A 23,872-nucleotide genomic window follows, 5' to 3' on the forward strand; every position below is an offset into this window, starting at 1 on the left:
TATTTTCTAAAAACCAACCTGAATCCAAACTTCCATAACAACTGTAGCTGATTTAAACGACTGTATTTATTTTAAATGTTTATTTGTTCATTTAAATAAGCATGTATTAACTTAATAAACAAATTAATTTAAAATGTTTATTCAGATAAATAATTTTTTGATTGAGTAATAATATAATAGTTCTCTATATGACACATACACACAGACTGCATTATTAGGCAAAACAAGCCAGAAAATATAATTTCACACCCACCCGAAAACATCTAGCATATCCTTTCTGAGGTTCAAACCACTCCTCTCTCATAAATGAGTCCAAAATGAAACAGAAAATTCTGATAAATTGTTAGGAAAGAGGGTAAGAAATGTATAGGTCTGTTACACGGGCACTACATCTTGTCTTGAGTTGTTAATGTTATCATTTAAGAGAAGAAAACATATTTGTGACACCAGGTTGAAACTTCACCAAAGTAGGAAAGTAGAAAGAAGTGCATTTCATGATCACCCACCAAACTCATGGTAATAACCTTTGAAATACTATCTTATATTTCCCCTTTCCCCAGCCCCCGCTCTGCCCCTGCCATTCTCCTAATGCAGGCCCCACCCCATGCGGCCACCCTTTCTAGTGCCTACTTTATTGGGACCACCCTGCTAGAACCTTTCACAGCAGTTTTAAATCAAAATGTTTTATCTAATCAAACCTTCTGTTACTGAAATAAGTTTCTGCTAGAGCATACTAAAACTAAAAATAATCTCAGATTATTCCTGCCAGGGCTGTCTGCATTCCGATAGTATCACATTGCCTTGACCTAAAGGAATGAATCCTAATTGGTGGGCTGTGGGCCCCTTGGAAGGCAAGTGGAAGAAGTTGGCGTGGGGAGAGCAGGTGGAGAGAATGGAATTCCCTGGCTCCCTGAATAAAACAGCCCATTTAGTGGCAAAGCCTCCAAGTGTTCCTTCCCTTTAACATTTACCACATATGTTTTTTTTAAATGCGTTAGTAAACTAATGACTATTTCTGCTAAGAGTTTATGGACCGCCCCCACCCTGATAAGAGCAGATGGCACTCCTGATACATTCTATAATTTCCAAACATCAAATATATGTTAAACTTAGATTTACCTTCTTGTCTGCTAGACCTCAGAATTTTATTTTTTTTTAATAGACTGTTTAATATTTACTTTAATTTGCCAAATCTACCCAGGTAAGGGGATTTTCTAGTTTGGAAGACTTATGATTTACCCTCCCTTCCTCTCTATACCCTTTGAGTAAAATGAAAAATTTATTTATATGTGTGTGTCTATAATTTCCAACTTAAATACAATTCTGAGAAAAATATCATTTTCCCCATCTGCATTTCTTTAAATTCAGTTTAATTGTAATACAGAAATATACATATTGTACATTACATATGTGGTCTTAAACCTTATAGTGTCTATTTCTAATTCTAGGGTGCAATTAAAAGGAACTTATCCAGTAAGTATATCTTAGCTACCAGAAAAATAGAGTGTGATTTAAAAGAAGGAATAGTTCCTTGGATATTAGAGCATATATATGTGTATATTTATGTGTACATTTGAATTATATACTCTTGGGCTTGATTTTTAAGGTTTACAAATGTTTTACTTTTACAGCAAAGAAATCTTGTAATGATAAAGGGGCTCAGTGGGTTCCAAATGATCAATGTTTAAATTCTGAAAATGAATACGTTTTGGGGAAAGCATTGTTATTTTCTTCCTATATTTGTCAACTCTTGCTGTGCCATTTGACTTCTGAAATGAATTTCATCAAACATGTATTTGTTGATGGGGGTGTGAGAGAAGGAGGGCAGAAGGAACTGAAGGTAGATGCAACTTACCCATTCTTGTGTTATTCAATATGAAAGTTTTAGTCAACCACATTGGTATGATTTGGTTATAATATATAGGTCATGAGTTTCTTCTGCTGCATAAAGCACCTTCTAGGGAATTCTAAATTCATGGTTCCTAGTTAAAGATGTAACATTTTCTTGGCATTACAAGAAAAGAACAAGCAGCAAATGCTGGATTCATGTACTAGGTACATATGGCCTGGCTTAGTAGTCTTTTATGGTAATGGGGAAGCAGAACTGATCAAAGCAGCAGACATTCAAAGAGTGGTATGCTAACCCACAAAACTCTGCAGTAGATGGATCTTGTATTTGACAGCTTATCATGGTTATCCCTTGGTTAATTAGGTTTTACAAATGCTAGAGAAAATTCTACTACATATGCCTAAAATGTGGCTATTGCATTGCCAAGGGTAGAAGGTTTGTTTTGCAAAATTTTCATGTTGAGTTGCTTATTGATGGGACTTAAATCCCTAAGTGTTTCCAAACATAGCTCCTAAGACATATTAGAAAGGAATGGTAAAAATATGCCTAAAATGTTGCTTTGTCCTGTGCATCAGGTGAAGAAGTGGCGAGACCCAGGCGCTCCACACCAACTCCAGAACTTGTGAGGTGAGCATGGAAGATATTAGTTGTTTCATGCAAGGTATCAAACACTGTTAACAATTATGCAATCCCTTTTGAACTAAAATCACAGCTCCTATGAATAAAAGGTCTGTTCATATGTGTAAGTCCATAGATTGGTTCAAATATGTCATATCTCCTAGGCTGTTGGGTACTTGAAGTACCCTGTAGTCATCTAAGGTAACTGTCCAACATATTGTGCAGGTGGACACCCCACTAATGGAGGGCTAAAGGCCTCCTTAAAAAGAGGTCTTTTTCGGTGTCTGGAATGCTGATCTGATATATGATTACATTGCCTACTTAGTTGGATACAATTTCCATCTGCCACATTCCACCAAAAGAATCTTCTGTTTTGTCTTTTTGTTTTTGACAAAGCATTGATTTTACACTGTGTATTCTTTAGGCTAAGTAAATATTGTACAAATGGGCATTATTTTCCCCAAAGAGTGCTATTTCTGCTTAAAAGCTGGATCCTTTTCACTTTCCCTCTTCCTCTAGCCCCTCCCCTCTCCTTGCCTCCTCTTACCACCACACACACGTAGAGCTCATTAGGACCAGTGAGGGGAATCAGGTCTAGAGAAGAAATGGAGAAATTGTGCAGTCTTTCATTAAGAACCAGTTTAAGCATAATTAGGAGAAAGGATAAGAGTGTAGTTTATTCCTTTACTATTATTAACTTACTAACTTTCCCCCGATATCTCAATATTATTCTTCTCTGAGAGGTGAGGTATTTGAGGGATTAGGCTGTTAAAACTAATTGTGTGTGTTAGAGAAGGGTGGGATGCAGAGGGTGGAAACGAGGAGCTGGTAGACCTAATTTTTTATTCAAACAAACTTTCTGAGTGGCTTATCACCTAACCTCTGTAAGCCTTTTACTAATCATAAACTATATTAACTACAATGCAGAGATACAGGGAAGACAAACACACATGGTTTTTGAGATCTTAAGATAATAAGGTGCTTTGCAATAAACTGTTATGTCTCATATTATCTCCCCTTGGCAGAGAGAATCACGATGTTTTGAAAGAGTTTCTCTTTCAACTTCATTCTGTTGGACCAGCAACTTTGGTCCCCTGTTGAGAACCAAGGGTCCTATCTCCTACCAATTCTCTTCTCCATATTACATTTGACTTCCTTACATGAATTTCCTAGTCCTAGGGAGCTTTTGTCCATGCATATATATACACAAGTGCACAGACATACAGCTACCTGACTATGAAGTATATCTGAAGGCTTGTATTTCTTTTTTAGCATTAATATTCCCTTTATCCATGTCTTGCTTTAATGTGTATGACTTAGCAAAAAACCTCTGGACGACACTGTGGCCCTGGCCCCTCTCTTTGGCCCACCATTAGAATCAACTTTTGATGAACAGAAGACAGAAGGTAGGAAAATGTGTATATCTGTAGATTTATTTTTCTTTTCACTAAAGTATGACTCAACTAGAGTAAATATATGTGTTTTGAGGCATATTTTAAAAATATATCAGATCCTCATGTGAATGAATGAAAAGTTCTGATCTAGGTGGGCTATCAGCACAGAGGTTTAGTTTGCAAACATCTAGTATTTTAACATTTGAAACTTTAGTTCCAGAAATATCTGATAGCTAACAAGTTTACTCCTCAAAAGAGGTTAAGAATCATTGTGAATCCATACAAATCTTTGGTCAGGGTGGAAGTGCTCTGTGACTCAACCAACCATCGCTGTGCAGCCAGACCCCCAAACTCCCTGTCACAGTCACTATCATTGTGACCTAACTTCTCTGACCACATTTTTTTTTTACTTTTTTAAATTAAGGTATCATTGATATACACTTATGAAGGTTTCACATGAAAAACAATGTGGTTACTACATTTGCCCATATTATTGAGTCCCCCCGCCATGCCCCATTGCAGTCACTGTCCATCAGTGTAGTAAGATGCCACAGAGAGGTGAGGTATTTGAGGAATTAGGCTGTTATGACTAATTGTGTGTGTTAGAAAAGGGTGGGATGCAGAACCCACCGTAAGATACCTTCTTGTCTCTGACCACATTTACTCTCTTTTCCATCTCATCAATGGAGGTGTCAGTTAGATGGCTCACAAACAGACCTCATTTGCAGACTCAAGACCCAGGAATGACCTTGAATCATTTAGCAACTTAGAAATAAAATTTTGTGGGGAAAATGTCATTTCAGCCATTATTGTTGGGTTTACTTATTAAATATGTATTCCTGGAGTTAAATATTTAACTTTTTAAAATGAACCATCCTTTTTGGATGGCTGTAAATAATGTATACTTTGCTGGCATAAATGAAACTATTTATAGAAGGGATCTAATCTATTCTGGAAATGTATTTATGTCTAATGCATACATCTCCAATAGCTGTGTTTGGTAATATGGAATGGTTTTATAAAAATCATTTGATTTAAGAGCACTATGGTACATATATAATAAAATGTTATTTTTCTAGGACCTGTTAGTGAAGGAAATTAGATTTAAGTGTTAAGGACAAGACTTGAAAGCGTAATGAGTAGGCTAAACTACAGGAACAAAGAGGCTTCAAAGTTGAATCAATTAAACAAGATATGATTTTATTTCTATTTCATATTCATGGTCTCAAAGTAAATAATATAGGACTGGTAGGGTGGCTGTGCTCTCCTCCACTTGTGGCCTGTGTCTCTAAGGGGGCTGCTCCAGCATCCGTCATCTCCCAGACAGAAGAAAGAGTTGCTGGGGAGGCCCAGGGAAACACAGTGCCAATTCTTGGGAGAGCAAATTCTGGAAGAGACACACATCACTTCCAACCAGAGCCCTTTAGAAAGGATTTAGTGCCCTAGGGCCAACTAAAAACTCTTAACTGTAGAAGAAGTGGAGAATGGATGCTGGTAGACAGCTAGCAGGTGGCCACATCTGAACATTTTTCAATGATATACTCAGGAAAATGAATAAGGAACATCCTTAAATACTCCTTTAGTGATTTAAGTGTCTACAACTTGGCGTCCTTGAGTAAAGCTGGCCGTATGATGAGCCTAGCAGTTGTCTCAGCTTGTTTAATGACAAAATTGTTTACTGACTTAAGGTGGGATTTGATTTATTGCATCTGAATCTACCTGTTAAAAGAATTCCATAACTGTATGGAAATCGGATATACAAAATAGAAAACAGCTCTTAAAAATGAAGGTGGTGTCCCACATCAAATTCACACACACACACACAAAATTTCTGTTTCACATCTTTGGAGAATGCTTTCTTTCATGTCAAAACAAAACAGAGCCCAGCCCATCTGTGGGTGTGTGATGGAGAGCTCACAGCTGGGTGTGTCAGTGAGCCTGGCTTGACTGTTCTTCAAATGGTTTCAGCCCCTGAAGTCCTGTAAAGTCCCAACATTTGAACCAAGCACACTAGCTCTTCCAGTCTCCACACTTACCTTTCATAGCTACTTGCTCTCACTTCTTTTGATTAACTCTTCTATCACTAATTTAAAAACCTGGGGAAAAAAATATGTATTTTGGTGTGCATGCCTGAGATCAGATCTTAATTCCTCTATTTTCACCATGTAAATTCTTGGGCATGTTATTTAGTCATTCTAATCTTTGTTTCTTCTTGTGAAAATGGTACTAATATTAAACAAAGGGTGGTGTTATGAGAATTAAAATATATAGTAATAGCTATTGACTTCGTGATAAGTGTTTTATGTATAATTTTATATATATTATATCAATACATATTACCTTCTTTAATTCTTTTAGTGACTTCTGAAATTCCTCTTATTATCTCTACACTGAAAGAAGGGAAACTCAGATGTTAACTGACTTGTCTGAGGTCCTACAGGAAGTGTAGAGGCTAGATTCACATCCACATCCACTTCTCAGCCTGTTTATACAACATAACGAATTAGGAACAGTACTTGCACACATTCTTGTTCATGATAGGTGCTGAGAAGGGCTAGTTATTTATGTTGTTACCATAGCAATAAAAAAATCAGAAAGAGGAGACAAAAGAAATAGAAGAAATGTTAGTTTCAGTGATTTCAGGTCCAATACCTAATTGCCCTGATTTTGTTTAGATGTCTAAGTACTTGTTTATTTTTCTGGTTCTCTAAGATATTCACCGAATACTTTAAAAATAATTTAATTTCTCTTTATGATGCTGTAAAAGGTTTAGTTAAAGACACTGTAAAAGTTTTAAAGATGTGAACCACTCTACAGAACACAAGCATTTTTGCTTTTGAAGCATATTCACAGCAAATTTTAAATAAACCAATTTAAAACAAATGTCCATGGGATTAATGCCTGAATTTTCAAATGCGTGCCAGAAAAAGAGCCAGTACTGAAATTTAGAATGTCTTTAAGTGACCAACCAATAAGAAAATACACTGTCTTTTAAAAGTTTTTATTTAACTATATGTGCACACACAGACACCACATGACCACCATCACACACACACACACACACACACACACACACACACCACTCCTATTTCCATCCTTTCCTTGAAAAGATGGAGGAGCAGTACATTCCTAAATTAATTTGTCAGTGCCAAGGCAAGAGGGAGATAATTTTGTGAAACTCAACTTTAAATTGAAATTTTAAGTTCTAAAATCCAAGGACATTTCATTTTTGAACTCACCCTGGGAAATTTTCTCTTTATGTTTCCAGTTCTTTTAGATCAGCCTGAGATATGGGGTTCAGGCCAACCAATTAACACAAGCATCGAGTCGCCAAAGTTAACAAGGCCTTTTCCCACTGGAAGTAAGTTATGTGTCTGCTTGGTCTAGAAAAATAAGTGACTCATTTTACTGTCTGCCTGCATAGTGAAATTAGGCAACTCTTAGAAAGTCTACGTAAGCAACATTTGGACTGCAGAACATTATGAAGAGATGTTATTCTAATCAGCTTTAGCATTAAAGGGGCCTGGGACAGTTTGTTGAAGCAGAAACAATACAATAAAGTAAAATTATTAACTTTGCATCATAACCTCTTCTGACAACCCTCATCCTCCTTTATTCATTCAATATTCATATGTAAGAGGGAGAAACAGGTGAGCTAAAGAACCCACCGTGATCCAGGCGCTGGGCTACCACACAGCACAGAGGTCAGCAGTCACGTAAGGTCTCTGCTAGTTCCACAGAACAACCGAGGCGACATAGCATAGAAAGGATGCATTGAGACAAAAGGGTGATCATTGGAAAGGAAGAGAAATGCTGCTGTATGGCAGAGAGAAGCTGACACAACAGATCCAGGCAAATTTATCTCAAAGCAGGGCCATCAGACCTGCTTGCTCCCTCAGGCTCTCCACACCTGCACTTCCTCCTGAACAGCCCCTCACCTCCGGTGGGTGGAGCTATACGGACAGAATGGGTTGCTCACTCAGTCAAGCCACCTCTGTGATAGATGTACTGAGCTCCCCTTTCAGTAGGCACCCCATAGCAGATGTGCACGTGGAAAGCTCCTTAAAATGCCCACGGGAGGCAGATTGGATCTCAGACAAAAGTATTTGGTGGTAGAGAGGGGATGCAGAGGGTATATTCACTCCATGAGGCTCATATAATTATACTTTTTCCAATTTGATATCCCCAGGGCTCTGCTCTTTGAAACCTAAAAATAATCATCTGAATTAACCGTACAGATTCCTAATTAAAGGCCGAAGAAATTATTTCTTGGGAATATTGCCATAAAGCCATGTGATCTAGTCTTTCCAAGAATATTTCCCTCATAAAACAGGATAGGAGAATAGCATCGACAACTGTTTTTAAATTTCTAAACTTTCAAAGATGTGTTTTGAAAGGATTTGAACCCCAGAAGTATGATTTTAAATGTTACTCTATTTGGGAAATGAAGCCAGTGGAAAAATCCCTAACTTCATAGAAAAACTTTCTTTAGAGAGCTAAGCTATCCAGATTATTCCTAGAAAACCCTTCCTAAATGCCAGGAAAGTACACAAATGAAAGATTTATGTAGAAGATATATTGATTTTAAGTTCAACTGTTGACATTTTAGATTTTTATGAGTTTTATGTGCTGAGCAGAGGCTGTTGGATAATTGACTTGTATAATTCTGATCATTTCGTGGTTACAGCATAAGTTTACTATTTTAAGTATTGGACTTTCCTGGTATTTTATCTTTTTCTGGTATTTTATGTTTTTATGATATTGTATTGATTAGGTTCTCAATTTTTGCAGAGATCCTTAATCAGAAACAGAGTCCCTGGCTGACTTTCAAATTCTATGGGAAAATATGATCCATTTGAAGTGTAGTTTTCAGAAGTACCTAACGGAGATTAAGCCCCACATATTCCTGGCCTTTAGAATGAAGGCTGTTTAGTCATACCTGTTGTGTGGAAGGACAGGACACTCTCTAAAAATAAGTAAATGAAGTCAGGTTGCAGAAGAATGACAAAAAGGGGCTCTTTCTTTCCAGCCAATGCTCAGCTGACCCACTCTGCTGTTAGGCTGATTGGACCACAGTCAGATTCACAAAAGAACTTGGGGCTGGTTTATGAGATGAATGTGGCCTCTTTGCATCTACCAAATATAATCAGGCACAAGAAAACATACATTTAAAGAAAGAATTAGAAAAACAATTCACCTGTTGAATCAGTAATTCCTAACTTCGTCCACCAAAATACAAAGCCAATTCAGAAGGGTGCATCTCCAGGTTGGGGCCAAAATACATTTTCTATCTCAGGGGAGGTTTTTTAGCCATAATTTTTAGCAAAGGAATCTGTTCATTCTTCCTTGACCCAAATCATATTACTTCAGACTTTTCAAAAGTACATGAAAATTTAAGACATCTAACTATAAGAAATCTTCCCAGATTTAATCAGCAATAATATACTGATTGTATTAAAAAACCCTTATGTGAACCCCCACCCAAGCTGCTCTCCTATCCTTGATCACACCCTGGATTAAATTATCTGTTAATGTGATATTCAGTCATTCAGTCATAAATTCCTTAAGGGCAGAGGCCTCTTTTCTTTAGTGCTGTGTCCAGAGCTCCTGGTACTTGGGTATAGGACTTAGGTGGCACTTGAGGTTCATCAAATAAAGGAGTGAATGAATAAAATGATAATATTATTATTATATTATCTGACATTCTTTTGAAAAATTAGCACAAACTGGAAGAATATGAATGGCAGTTGCTTCAGTCCCTTAACTTCAAACTTAAAATAATTTTAGACCATTGATGGTAATTCCACTTCTGATTGCAGGAATCTGAATGAAAACCCCAATCCTGCTTTTCTACAGAGTATTATGCAATTTAGAGAGAAAATAATGATGTTTGGCTTCTCATCTCTTTGCAGCTCCTCCACCACTGCCTCCAAAAAATGTACCAGCCACCCCACCCCGAACAGGCTCCCCTTTAACAGTTGGACCAGGTAAGCTTTAGTTTGTCCTGTTCTGGGAGGATGTGACAATCAGCAGTGGCCCAGATGTGTCAGAAGGGGTAGGCTAGACTAAACATAAACATGTTTGCATTTAGTTTTACTTCCATTACAATATATGATGCAGACTTCCTTTAAAATAAGCACTCCCAGGTTTCACAAGGAAGCTCATTTTCTCAACTAATTTTTCCTCTCTATAATTTTGTTGAATGAGGGCCTCATTTGTGAAATGAAAGAAAAAAATCTCAATATCAGAAGTCATCGTTTAATTGACATTTACTTCATTGGATCTCATTTTAATGATATACGAACTCAAAGCCTTAAGGTACAATTCATATATTTTCAAGAACAGACCCATTTTTTTCTAGAATTAAAACTGTCTAGTATACCAAGACATAAAATGGTTCCCAGGATGTGTAGCATATGAGTAAGCTTGGGTGGTGGGGACTTTCTTCTCAGTAATCATTAAAGCATTTATTATCCTGTGGCAAAGAGATGTGTAAAGATGATGTAATATGGCAAGGAAATGCTGCACACCTTTAGACAGATAATTTCTAAGGCACATCTTTGCCATCTATTAAAACCAATACTGTGTATCCATACAATTTATAATCTAACTCGTCTTATTGGGCAGGCAAGTCAAAAGCAGCAGTAGTCATTTTATGTGTCTAGGCCCTTAGAATATGGTTCTTTACCACCTTTGGAATTCTATTGCAGCTTCATCCTCTGCTATTTATGCAGCCTGGTGAGTTTGATTGCTACAGAATGGGTTATTTATCAACAAGAGCAAATGCAAGACATAGCCATTTGTGAAATTTATATTGACTCATACCTGACAGAGAGTTATCCAGAGTGTCATAGGTAAAGGTGTTTACAAGTTCAAATCATCTTGGCCCCTTGTATTTCCATAAATATGTTAGATATAAATAAATCTACCAGTGACAAAATTTAAAATATTGTGGGCCAGGCAAACTGCTATCCCATTTATCTGTAGCCTTGGAGCCTTGAAGGTTAACTCTTTTCAAATGTGAAATATGAAAGTACAAAGCCTGTTCTTGCAGCCAAAGGATTATTTAAAAGTAAGGTGGCTTCTGCCCAAGCCTTGTAACTATTTAGGTAAAAATTTCTAATCAGCATAATCTTAGTTTAAAAAAATTATATTTCCTCACATTGCAGTTGTTACCAAATATTTCCTGCCAAGCTGTAGAAGATAATTTTTAGTTTTTGTCTCTTATTACTGATAAGAATTAAAAAGAATAACTGATGCAAAGTTTAACCAAAATAGAGGCTTTCCTGTGTCATGACTTCAAATGTATATTACAGTCATGCCTACAATGTTAATGAGTCAGACTTGAGAAGAAAAGAAACTATAAATCATTTTTTATAATTTTCTTCCATATTAAATAGGTATATATATGTAAGAGTTCTAATTAGTGAATGTCTTCTCAATAATCTATGTGTGAATTGTGTGTGTGTGCATGTGTGTATGTAAATATAAATGTGGGGACAACCCTTTAAAAATAATTTTTGTACCATGTTCATGATATATTTAAGACAGAGGAAGTACAGCTAATTATGTTTTTTTTAACTAACATATTATAATTAGTTTCACCAAAAATTTTCATTTAACATGGTAGAGTAGACAATAGCAAATATAAGGGCGATATTTAGCTATCTGTTCTTTTCCTATTGCGCTGTATGTCTATCACAGGCAAGATTTTCCAAACTTCCTTTTAGCATTTGCAGTTCCAGAACCCACACTTCTCTGTGACCCTAACACTGCCTTCTTAAAATGACCACACTTTGCACTCTTGTGAGCAGTGTTTGAGGGCAATAACATGCCCAGGTCTTCCAGTGATGGTTAAAGTAACTAACTGGGGTCACCCTGCAAAAGGGTAAATACTAGCATAAGAAGATGATGCTCACATTGTGAGATGCAGGCAAGTCTATCTTCCCCTTTAGCTCAGATCAAGATAGTTTTATATCATGAGATATGCCCACTGAGGCACCTCACAAGGCGAGCTATTTTCTATGCTTTGTCTTACCCTTCTCACCCCCCATACAAATAATACTAATGAAGCCAATTGAAGTTTAAAATCAACTACTTTAACCACAGGAAATGACCAGTCAGCCACAGAGGTCAAAATTGAAAAACTACCATCAATCAATGACTTGGACAGCATTTTTGGCCCAGTGTTGTCCCCCAAGTCTGTTGCTGTTAATGCTGAAGAAAAGTGGGTTCATTTTTCTGATACATCCCCGGAACATGCTACTCCAGAGTTGACTCCAAGGGAAATGGTGGTGTCCCCACCAGCCACATCAGACAACGCAGCCGACTCCCCGGCTCCGGGAACCCTGGGCCCTCCAGGCCCCCCAGGCCCCCCAGGGACCCCGGGTCCTCTTCGCAATGCACCGTCACCACTCAATTTAGAAGAAGTCAAGAAGAAAATCGCTGAGCAGACCTTCATTAAAGATGATTACTTAGAAACAATCTCATCTCCTAAAGATTTTGGGTTGGGACAGAGAGCAACTCCACCTCCCCCACCACCACCCACCTACAGGACTGTAGTTTCATCCCCTGGACCTGGCTCGGGCAGTGGTACAGGGACCACCAGTGGTATGTCTTATGGTTTTGAGTGTACTTCATGTGACTGGGAATGGCCATGGCTGCTGCAGTGTGAGCAACACCCTCCTCCCGCTGGGAAGTTGGCTTTAGAGCTTCAGCCATCCCTCCTGTGGTCTGGGTGTCCTGTGGCCCCATGGCATGTCCTAGTCCATCAAACGTTTGCAGTCATAGTGCAAATCTGTGGATTTGTGTTCTGCCCTGCACTCCCAGCCCTTAGAGAAGTGCCCTGCCTTTCACCCTACCATTAGGAAGTATGCATTCTTTTTTTTTAAAGAAAGCTGCAAAGTCATTGTTTGGAAGTCAGAAAATTTCTAGAAAGACAGATTTCACAGCCAGTGAATTTCATTTTAAATGTCTGATTGCCTTGTTATATGCTGCCACAACCCCCCTAGTTCTTTAGCTTGTTTTGTTCTGTTTCCTGCTTTATTGAGGTATAAATGACAAATAAAATTTTAAGACCTCTAAATTGTACATACAATATGATTGATGATTTGATACACGAATACATTGTGAAAGGATTCCCCCATCAAGTCAATTAACATCCATACCTTTATTTGGGAAGGAGGAGTGAGAACATTAAAGTTTATTCTCTTAGCAAATTTCATTTATACAGTACAGTGTTATCAACTGTACAATACAAAGTTGTAGTCACCATGTTACACTTTAGAGTCTCAGACCTTACTCATATTGTAAGTGAAAGTTTGTGCTGTTTTTTTTCTCCAAGGGCCATGGTTTCTGTAGATCTCCTACTTTAAACATTTTTTCTTTTTTCTTTCTTTCTTTGTTGGGGGAGAACCATGTTAACCCCTCTAGCTCACTTTAGGAAAAAAGTAAGGTTAGGGTTTGGAAAGGAGATTTAAGGAGATGGCCAAAAGAAGATGCCTTACTGCATCTCTAACCTAATCAAGCCGCCACTGAAGACAAATTATTCTCTGATTTCATTCTGACACACTCATCAGTCTATGAACCCAACTCGAAGTACTGTGATAGGCGATGGAAAAGTCTATCTGAAATATACATTTTGGGACTCTGTATGCAAATGTTGACATTGAATCTGATTTTCTGGTTGTCCTTATTTGAAACATCATGTTCTCTAATCATGAAAGGGTGGGAATACCCGCCATGCATACCCAAGAAAGATCAAGATTTTTCTAAGGTATGTTCCTCCATATCATTTATTCTACTGGTCACATTTATCTGGCAAGCCTCTCCTGGGCCCTTCGTCCAGTGCCAGTGGGGTCAGTTTAGGCACCTTCCCGAGGGTGCCATGTGCTACTTGTTTTCCATTTACTCTGAAGGAGGTGACCGAGTTTTAAGTTATTTAGGTCTAGTAAGACACAGAAAGGAAAGACGTTTGCCTCTATTCTAATAGTTGTCACTGCTGCTTCTCTCAATGGAGTGTCTTTCAAGTGCTTGTTCTGTGTTTGAAAAGCCCTCTGTGCTTTAAAATGAGAGCAACCAAGCTGATCAAGGAAAGAAATTCACCTGTACCACACAAAAATCAGTGTTTCATATCATTACCTGTACCCCATGTACTCTCCTCCACCAGAAAAGGAAAACTATTCGATATTCAAAATATATTTGAGAAACAATGTATTAAAACAAAATCAGCAGGTTTCCTTACTATAGAACTTCTGAGGGCCTTTATCTTGCCAGTAGTAACAATAGCTATAGTTCTCCTGGATACCAGCATTTCATCTTTACATGTGGTAAATGCTCTTATCTTCCCCATTTTACAAATGGGAAAACTGAGGCTCAGAGATGTCAAGTAATTTGCCCAAGTTTACACAGCTAGAGGTGATAGACTTGAGATTCATACTCAGATCTGTCTGATCCAAGCCTGTGTTCTTAACCATTATGCTATTCAGGCACTTTTGTAAGGTTTAGTTACAAAATACCCCAAACTTAATTGGCCACTGACACCCACCTATACTGCGCGGTGTCATCAACGAGATCACAAAGTCTTTCCTCAAAACCTACTCCTCAGTGCTCCTCTATAATTGTAGAGGCTTGGGGCACCCACCTCCAGCCCCATTTGCCTTTTTAAATCTTTTTTGGGATATAAGGGTCCTTTTCTATAAAGGTAATAAAGGAGCCCTAGGGAAAGCCTTCAGTTCAGACCTCAGATGCCAAGAAGCTGGCCATTCATCGTCAAAGAGGAATGCATTTACATTGTCTTCTCTGGCTTTCTTTCCAGACAGGCTCTTGGTTTTCTGAAAGGACTTCTCAAGGAAAAAACCCCTTCCTCCAGGGGTGGGTCACTATGCCCTCCTCAGTAAACACCTTTAGTGGAGGGAGGGAGGGACAGGGCAGCTTTGCTCTTCATCTATTTCCTCCACCACCTGCCGCAAGGCTCTGAGAGATGTTCGTTTAATTGAATTGACTACCGACTGACCTAATGAGTGAAAAGAGGAGCTCTGGCTTTCTTTCTAGAATCTTTGAGAATTTTGTTGTTTTAAAATTTAGTGTCCATACCCTTATTTGAAATTATTTTTAAATGTTGCCAGTAAAAACTATCGATTCTCAATAATTGAGCTGGAAAAAAACCCTGTACTTTACTAGTATTAAAGGATTGAATTTCTAAGTGGAAGATTGAACTGGGCCAATGAAGCTCATGAATAAGTAAAACTTTGCACCATTATCTCCTTAATTAAGTCCCAGTTTATTTGCTGCTTAATATTTTATTGATGGAATAGACTGGCAGAAATGTAAATTCAGGATTAAAACAATAGGATGTGGCCTCATGTTTTAAAGATTAGCAGTGCTCTTCAAACCTGCTTTTATAACGTGCAGCCTGATAAGACTAACTTTTCCTGTACTTCTCAAAGTATCTTTAACCAGATGCCATTATACTCACTTTTTAAATTTCACACACAGTAAGGTGACTGTCACACTGACGAGAAAAGTTACCTGCTGCTGAAACAGTTGAAAGTTAGGAATTCAAGAACTTTAATTTCCTTATGGTAAAAAATTATAAATACCTAGTTTGGCCAGAATGTCGCATTATTGGGATGCAGATGAAGGCTCTCTCTTCTGCCTGGTGGGTTGTGTGCCAGGGGATGGGAGAGAGAAAGAGTTTTATTGGCATGCAGCACATTTGGGGGTCTGGGAAAGAGAGTTGTTAGTAAAGATAGCATGATCGGTGCAACATTTCCCAACTTGAGAAACTAAAGCAATTTTAAAAGATGTTATACACACATATTTATAAGCAGATGAGTTTGACCTACCAGAGGTTGAATCTGTTGGACAGGACTGTTTTAGGGCTTGAAATGATTTCCTGGTCACCAAAAGAGAAACCTAGTATGTACTCTTCCCACATATATTTAATACTTTCTTCAATGAAATGGCGTAGTTGTATTCTAAGAAGCATAATTTGAGAAAGGCAGTTTGATTCTTTACATTTTTCAAAGAGCATATCTTTTCATTCATTTGGTTCTCCTGACAACATCATGGCATATTCACCTCATTTTACAGATAAGGACATGGAAGCTCAAAGATGGAATTTGGCCGCAGTCATGAAGCTAAACATAGCAGAGCTAGGACTTGACCCCAGATCTGTTGGATTCCATTTACCGTGTCTCCCCAGCTGCTCTGCTGCCCAACCCCGTCCACAAACCCACACACACAGATGAAAGTTGAAGCTCTGGTTGGGTGGTTTCCAGAGGTTACAAAAGAAATCATGATGGAACTTCTGGTTAAAGCAGCAGGTGGATTGAGAGCCTATCAATGGCTGCCAGCTTTTCTGAACTCACAAAACTCATATAATGTGCAGGTGATTTTTAAAGTTAAAACTTAATCAGTGATGTCCAATTATTTTCCAGCATTGTGCTTTGGAATAAACACTGCCTGAAGGGGAAATGAAAGTATAATTCAAGATGGAAGAACGATGATAGAAATATACAAATAATAGCCGTCTACACTCTTATAATACCAAACAACTGTGTAATTTCATGAACTCATGTGAAGCCTTAGTTCAGTTGTGAAAATACCTCTCATGTCCTGCATATCTTCTGCTGAACCTCAGGGTTCTGTCAAGCAGGATTTTGCTTTTTAACACTCCTTTAGTAGCTTTCTAGCTGCACAACAAATCTGTTAAATCAATTCACCTAGGAGAAAGTGAGGAAAAGGAAAACAGTTAACTAGCCACTCTTTTTTTTGGTTTTCATTGTATCTGTATCAAAAGTTACAGTCTTTGCCATTATCATCAACATCTATTTCTTTCCATTTGTGTAGCATTTTATAGTTTACTATGCACTGTCATAGGCGTTTTCCATTTTGATTGTTACAACTACTTTATAAGGTAGATAAATGCCTCATTTTTTAAAATAGGAAGCTGAGGTTCAGAGAGGTTAAGATCCTATAGTTGACAAGAGGTGAACAGGGCCGGAACTCAAATCATCAGACATTTCATCCAGTTTTTTCAGTATTCCACACTGACTTTATGATAAATCCTTACTACTTTCCCAAGCATTACTGGCAGTGGTTTTTAAATTTCCCTTCCAGAACACATAGGAAAAGGATAAGCAGCTGACCTTTTCCTGAAATTGGTTCAGACTATTTCTTGAAAACAGACCTATGGATAGACATTTTGAATCATTCCTGTAGCATGGTTTTCCAAGCAAAATAGAACCCAGAAAAAGCCCCGCTAAACTTCCTGACAAAGGCTTTGCTGTATAAAGCTTTGATGTTTCTTTGTTGTTACTTCTGTTTTCTGAAAACATCCTGGGTGTAAATCTATTCACATCAAAGAAAGTTTTGTAGCTGAGCCTGTCAAATATGCCTTATTTTTTTAATTCAAGAGAAAATAAGCCAAAGACTAAGAATATTTATATTTAAAAAGATATGTGCAACTTGCCCATGCAAAAATAAGACCAGGCTTTATGCAAAATGTGAGACTTCAGTCCACCCAAAGCTACAAGACATTGCATTTAAGAGCCCGGGCTTTGGAGTTAAATAGACCATTTGAGCTGTGTGACCTTGAGCAAGTTACTAAGTATCTCTGAGCTGCAGTTTCCATTGAGATAATTACAGTCCTTTCTTCCAAAACTTATTGTGGGACAAAATGAGATAATACATGTAAAGTGTCTGGCATAGATCCTGGCTCAGTACAAATACAGTAAAAAGCTGGTAGTGGTGGAGAGGAGGTAGCATCCAAAGACAGAGATGCTGGTCCAGAATTCTCTAGAAAGCAGTTTTATGGCATGTCGGCAGGGGGCTGGGTTTTTTTTTCCTGGGACAGAATTGCTTAGAATTTTCTTGGAATGATTTGATACCTGTGCTCCTAACCCAAGTGAGAAACCTCAGGTGTAGCTGGAATTTTTCTGAACAACAACTGTTTGGAATATCAACTTGACTCTTGTCAAGGTTTTTAGCCAAGAAGTTTACCCATGCTTTCCAGACATATGACTAAGATAGGCAGACCCCTGAGCCCCGAGTCCCTACCTACATACACGCTGGTTAGTGTGCATGCTGGCCTCTGTGTGTCTTCCGTGTTTCATATGCTTGTCATTGACAGCCAGAGAAGTAAATCCAAGAGGCTCTTTCTTAAAAATCATCACAAAGTCATCATGAGCAAACTCTATGTAGAACAGATTCCTAAATAGCCTCCTTCAAAAAATAAAATCCTTAAAATTCAATGTGTTTCTGTTAAGATTCTGAATGCAAAGAACTCAAGCACCATCTAGTTTACTTTCTTATATTTGTCTTTTGCTTACCACCAAGTGTTTGCTTATATTTATACAGTACTCATATTTTAAAGGCCAGTAAAGAAGTTATGTTTTAAATATGTTTTAAATATATATATAAAATGTGGAAAAATCATTTACCTTCCTTCAAGTTCTAACTTCCATTTTTCTTCTTGGACATAAATAAATTCTAACTATGCAAAAAAAGCAAGAGGACATTCGAGTTTGGTGTCTATAAGGTCAAAATGAAAGGTACCCACCATCCAGCCAAAAGATTCTTAAAACATTTTCTGTCACAGAGTTACAGAAGGATTTACCTTTCACTGGGTGTCACATGACAACAAAAGGCAATGGGCTTCAGCTTCTGCCATCAACCATAGTTCAACTGAGTGATTTTTTTTTCTTTATTAAAAAAAAAAACACACCGCGTGTTAGAGTGTCAAGTATACTACCTGCTGAGGTGAACAAAGTATGCGGGATGGCGTTGTACTTTGGGAATGGGGGGTGGGGATCGTGTGATGGCAACACTTGGGCCATTTGTGTTCCCAGCCCTTTTTCACGCCAGCTTGTTTTCCAGGTGCGTCGTCCCCTGCTCGGCCAGCCACTCCCTTGGTTCCCTGTGGCAGCGCCACCCCGCCTCCACCCCCTCCCCGGCCTCCATCGCGGCCGAAGCTGCCTCCGGGAAAACCTGGAGTCGGAGATGTGGTATGTTCTTCGGCCCTGGCTTGCTCAGAAACTCGTGGTGAGAATGACAAACAGAAGCCAAAATGCCTTAAGCACAGTCTATCTCAGCTTCAGGTCTAAGCTTTGGATTGCTTGTACCACTGGCCCTGAGAGGTGGCCTCTGACGTACGTGGTCGCTGCAGCGAGGGTGTGCATTTCAACACTCCTCTCATCTCTACTATCTTTAAAGCCAAGGTCTAAAGTGCTAGGACTAGGACACTGGAGCCCTCAGTTCTGTTACAATGGGTTTGATGCAAGTTAAAATCATAGCGCTCAGTTTTGCTAAATCTTTTGGAAAGGGAGATAATTCATTTTGCCATATTTACCTGTTTTTGGAAGAGTGTAAGAATGGGCAAGTCCTGATTTCTGCCCCTGGATACAGAGAAGTTATCGGTGCTAGGCACATTATGTGAATACACAAAAGAGTGGTGGCCCAATGAATTTGTTCCAGAAGTTTCTTGCATCTCGTTTTAAGAATAAGTGGTAGAAAAAAATCTGTACGAACAATTAAAAGACTTCTGGCAGGGGCCAATTTTTTTGACATTCTTACACAGGAGTCACAACCTGGTGATATCCGTAATATTTGGTTTAGCTAGCACAGTATGGTATTTTGTATTTAAATATCTTTAAATGGGTATACACACATTATGTTACCTGCTGAATCCCTGAGGGCATGTGAGTTCACAGTCCTGAAACATCACTGACCACAGCACGGATCTCAGCTCCTCTCAGCCTGATGCACCCGTGGAGTGTAGCATATCATAGTTTATGGCTTCCCTTGCTCCGTCCACAAGCTCCTGTATAAATCTTAATAGTTTCATATAATCAAGGTGAAATGGTGTCACCTATACTCTTAAGAACCTGAGTTGTCATATCTGGGGCTGAAAGATGTTACAAATATGGGGAAAAAGTACTTTACCCATGTTTCTAATTTTCCATCTCTTTTCTTCTCCCTGCAGCCCAGACCTTTTAGCCCTCCCATACATTCTTCCAGCCCTCCTCCGATAGCACCCCTAGCCCGGGCTGAAAGCACCTCTTCAATATCGTCCACCAATTCCTTGAGTGCAGCCACCACTCCCACAGTTGGTAAAAATTATCTCCTGTCTTTTAATACATTTATGGTTTTGACTGTCTATCTTCTATGACCTGAAAACCCCAAGGTCCTATGTTTCTGCTCAAAATTGTTTTGCTCTGTTTTGCTACTATCATCTGACTCGTCTTTTAAAAGCACCTTCTCAGCAAAGGAGTCAACGTGCTTTAACTAAGAGAATAAAGAAATAAAAGAACGTTTACACCTGTGTTTTGCAGGGTTCTCTTACTATATTCCATACAAAGCTATTCATGAAAAGTTAAAGAAGAAATCGTCAAAAACAGGTCCTGTAATTTACATATTATTTCTTATAGTAAAAATAGTCTCCTTTGGAGGGGGAATGTTTACTTACATTCCAGCCATATACTGCATCTGAAATCACAACATTTGGAACTTTTCTTTTCTTGAAGTTTTCATTTCTTCATTTTTGGTTGTGCTTATGTTGACTGATGCTATAAACACTGGCACTGTGGGACTTGAGCAAACTCTTTGGCATTTTTTCTAGTACTTTTTCAGTGATGTGTGGTCAGTTTCCCCAAGAAATAAGTCATTACTGGCATTTCAAGAAAATGCCTGTGAGCTTCTTTCTTTACGGTGTGATGAAAGTGAAGAGTTGAGAATGGCTGCTCAGCTGGATGGTTTTCCCAGGTTTAAATGCCTCCTTTTGCCTGGAGCGTCTTCCTTCTCCCCGAGGCTGGTCTCTCTCTACATCTCTTTATCCAGCTGCCATAAGCTCCTACTGCCTCTCTCCCTGTTTGCATGGTGCCTCTGACCTGGGGCTTTCCCATTCCACCTTTTCCCATTGTCCTCCTTTATTGTCTGAGTGCTCCCAAGTCTCTCCAATCATAAACCAGCTGACCCATCCTGCATTGTTTGGAAGAATCATTAACCAAAACTAAATAAATTTAAATTCCTGCTGCTACTTACTAAAGAAGAGCACATTACATGTGAGAAGCAGTTTGATCAAAGGCTGATGCTCTTCGGAGGTGAAATCCCAATTTTCTCAGGAAAATAAGTTGTGCCACTAGAGTCCCCAAAGAGATTTTCAGCTGTATCATGTGTTATGTATATATATATATATGTATTTTTTCACTTCGGTTTTTTTTTTTGGTATCATTAATCTACAGTTACATGAGGAACATTATGTTTACTAGACACCCCCCCGTCACCAAGTCCCCCCCACATACCCCATTACAGTCACTGTCCATCAGCCCAGTAATATCACTACAGGTCTCTGTGTTATACTGCCTTCCCTGGGCTCCCACCCCCTGCCCACATTATGTACGCTACTTGTAGTGCCCCATTTTCCCCCTTATCCCTCCCTCCCCACCCATCCACCCCAGTCCATTTCCTTTTGGTAAGTGTTAGTCCATTCTTGGGTTCTGTTAGTCTGCTGCTATTTTGTTCCTTCAATTTTTTTCTTTGTTCTTATACTCCACAGATGAGTGAAATCATTTGATATTTGTCTTTTTCTGCCATTGGTAGAGCTAGAGGTATTATGCTCAGTGAAATATATATATATATATTTTATCAGACCAGCCCCAAAGAATCCTTTAAATTTAGTGAAAGTATAGCCAGCTATCCAATTTGGTATGATTTATTAACAGATATTTAACTTTAGTTATGTAGCCAAATCAATTGGGGCAGTTTGGTGCTTCTTATTTTTAGATGCTATTACCTCATTTCTAGCTTGGGTTTTTTGTTTGTTTTTTCTTTAAACACCCCAGCCTTATTTTTGAACTCTTTTTAATACTCTTGATTGCTACAGTCATTTCACCAATCCCTGCTCTGTTTTTTTGTTGGGCTTTATTTAGTTAGTTTTTATTTATTTATTTTTTATTAAAATCATTTGTTCCACTCACTTCATGTGATTTTCCTGGCTGTTCAGAGATGAAAGTAAGAAAAATAAATTGTCACTCAGAAAGCAGACCTCAAGTGACCTCAGATGACCATCTAACATATTATTTTAACTCATTGAGATTCAGAGAAAATTGTACACGCAGAGAATTTGAACTGTGCCCATGATTTGTACAGTGTGTTTTTATACTCCTTGCTGCAGAAATCTCAAATCCTGGTCAGTGACTTTGATTCTTAACACATCTAGTATGCAGCCTTTCAAGATGAACCACAGAGGGGTTTAGGAAAAGAAAAAGGCACCTGAGAGGATAGTGACATTGCTTCATTGCTGAGGAGCATTCTGATCTAATCTGTTTGGTTTTGCTGTTTTTACTTGGTTTTCCCCTTCCTCGGTCTCCTGTCCTTTCTTTCCTGCTGTGGCAGGTTCACCCAACAGCCACTTCTCTCTGAAGGAAATACATTGTCAAATGATGGGCTGCCCAGTAGTTCCGTGTGTATTGCTGTTTATCTCTTTTTGGAAAGGATGTGCTTTAGCTGCTCAGCACCGAGGGGCCAACTGTTCATGACTGCAACTTGGACTGTTAACTTAACGTAGTCAAATAGCTTGAGGAAGATAGAGAATTTTAGCAGCAAATTCCTGAAGCTGATGGCTCCACATTTCCCTCCTACAACTACAATACAGTTTTGACATTTCCTATGACACTTGAGCCCAAATTGGGGCAAGTGTAACAGAAGCTTAGTACTTATTTATTTGTACTTGTCTATTGCAGAATTTAATGGAATTCAAGGACTAAATTTTTAAGAACAAATGTAATTTTTCTACACAACAATTCATATAAGAATATGCCACTGAAAGACTTTGGGCATAAAATCTTTTGTAAGAGCTGTGATTATATAGTATAGCTGATGCCACACCTGAAAATAGGATGTCCTGTGCATTAGCACCCTCAAATAATGAAAAGCACCAATGTAATTGTACTTCACTGAATTTAAGACACTTTCAATTAGAAGATGCACTATTATTTTATATATGATCAAGAAAGAAAGCAGCAAGCTACCAATTGAACTAATGCAATGGTTTCTTACACATTGATTTTAAGACCCATCCCAATTTCAGAGAGATTAAATGTGAAAAAGTGCACATATTAGAATCTGTGAAATACAATAAACTCCTTTTGTCCTGGAAAAAGCTCATAAGACCTTCACAATCTGATCTGTTAATATGGGAATCGAGAAAATGTTTAAAGTTGTTCTTTTATAAGAAACAAACTCCTACTAGACATTTAGAGAGAGAGATGAACAGGGAGTTATCTCTAATCACAAATATCTATTTTTTATTACCTTTCTTACTTGTATGGATCACAGTTGTCACAGTTTTTTTTAGATATTTGCAAAATCTTCCTTTGGGAGCTCAATGCAAAAAGACTGTCATAAAGAAATTTTTTCTTCATTATTAATTTCACTGTTAATTATATCTTTCACTACTGTTTATGCATTTTCAATGGCATCTTTAACATCCCAAAAATCTGTAATCAATGAAAATGAATCGTTTAAGGGCACCAAAGGAAGCATCAAATGGACTTTGAGCATTTAAACTTTGAGCAAAAATGACTTGTATTCAGCACTGAAATATTAACCATAGCACCTAAAACTTAAAACATTTCCTCTAAGCCTTTGTCTTTCTAAACTGGGTGGCAATTCTAAACTGGAAGATCTTTAAAAAACAAAAACAAAAACGTGTATTAATGCCAATTATTCTACACAAAAAGAAATTGGAGATGGATATTCCTGATCCCAATTAAAAATTACCACATTTAATTTCAGTTTTTTTTTCTGCTATTTTTTTGGAAACCCCTGTACAGAATACTGGCTTCCCATTCCTAGACCAATTTGAGGCAATTTCTAAGGTTAGTTCTTATGGAAATTTTTTCCTCGGTACTTAATTTGAGTGTTGTCCTTATTTAAACCAAGCAAAAAGCTATCCGCTGACTAATTTTTAAGTTCCCTAACTTATTTAGTATGTTTTCTTCTAAGCCCT

At 38.1% G+C, this 23,872-nt stretch overlaps 1 protein-coding gene across 9 annotated transcripts in view; it reads left to right on the forward strand.

Moving 5' to 3' along the window:
- SGIP1 (SH3GL interacting endocytic adaptor 1) overlaps positions 1 to 23,872 on the forward strand; it is a 190,060-nt gene that overhangs the window by 116,332 nt on the left and 49,856 nt on the right. For 6 of the 9 annotated variants that reach the window (XM_057500292.1, XM_057500293.1, XM_057500294.1 and 3 more), the window contains 7 exons: positions 1,449 to 1,473; positions 2,425 to 2,476; positions 3,788 to 3,873; positions 7,130 to 7,222; positions 9,774 to 9,848; positions 18,742 to 18,869; positions 19,847 to 19,973. In XM_057500292.1, coding sequence (XP_057356275.1) covers positions 1,449 to 1,473; positions 2,425 to 2,476; positions 3,788 to 3,873; positions 7,130 to 7,222; positions 9,774 to 9,848; positions 18,742 to 18,869; positions 19,847 to 19,973 — 586 coding nt within the window. Of the gene's footprint in view, positions 1 to 1,448; positions 1,474 to 2,424; positions 2,477 to 3,787; positions 3,874 to 7,129; positions 7,223 to 9,773; positions 9,849 to 11,970; positions 12,472 to 18,741; positions 18,870 to 19,846; positions 19,974 to 23,872 lie in introns of all 9 variants that reach the window. The other 3 variants (XM_057500290.1, XM_057500291.1, XM_057500298.1) reach the window with 1 other exon arrangement.

Source organism: Manis pentadactyla, chromosome 4 (genome assembly GCF_030020395.1).
Source record: "Manis pentadactyla isolate mManPen7 chromosome 4, mManPen7.hap1, whole genome shotgun sequence".
NCBI lineage: Eukaryota > Metazoa > Chordata > Mammalia > Pholidota > Manidae > Manis > Manis pentadactyla.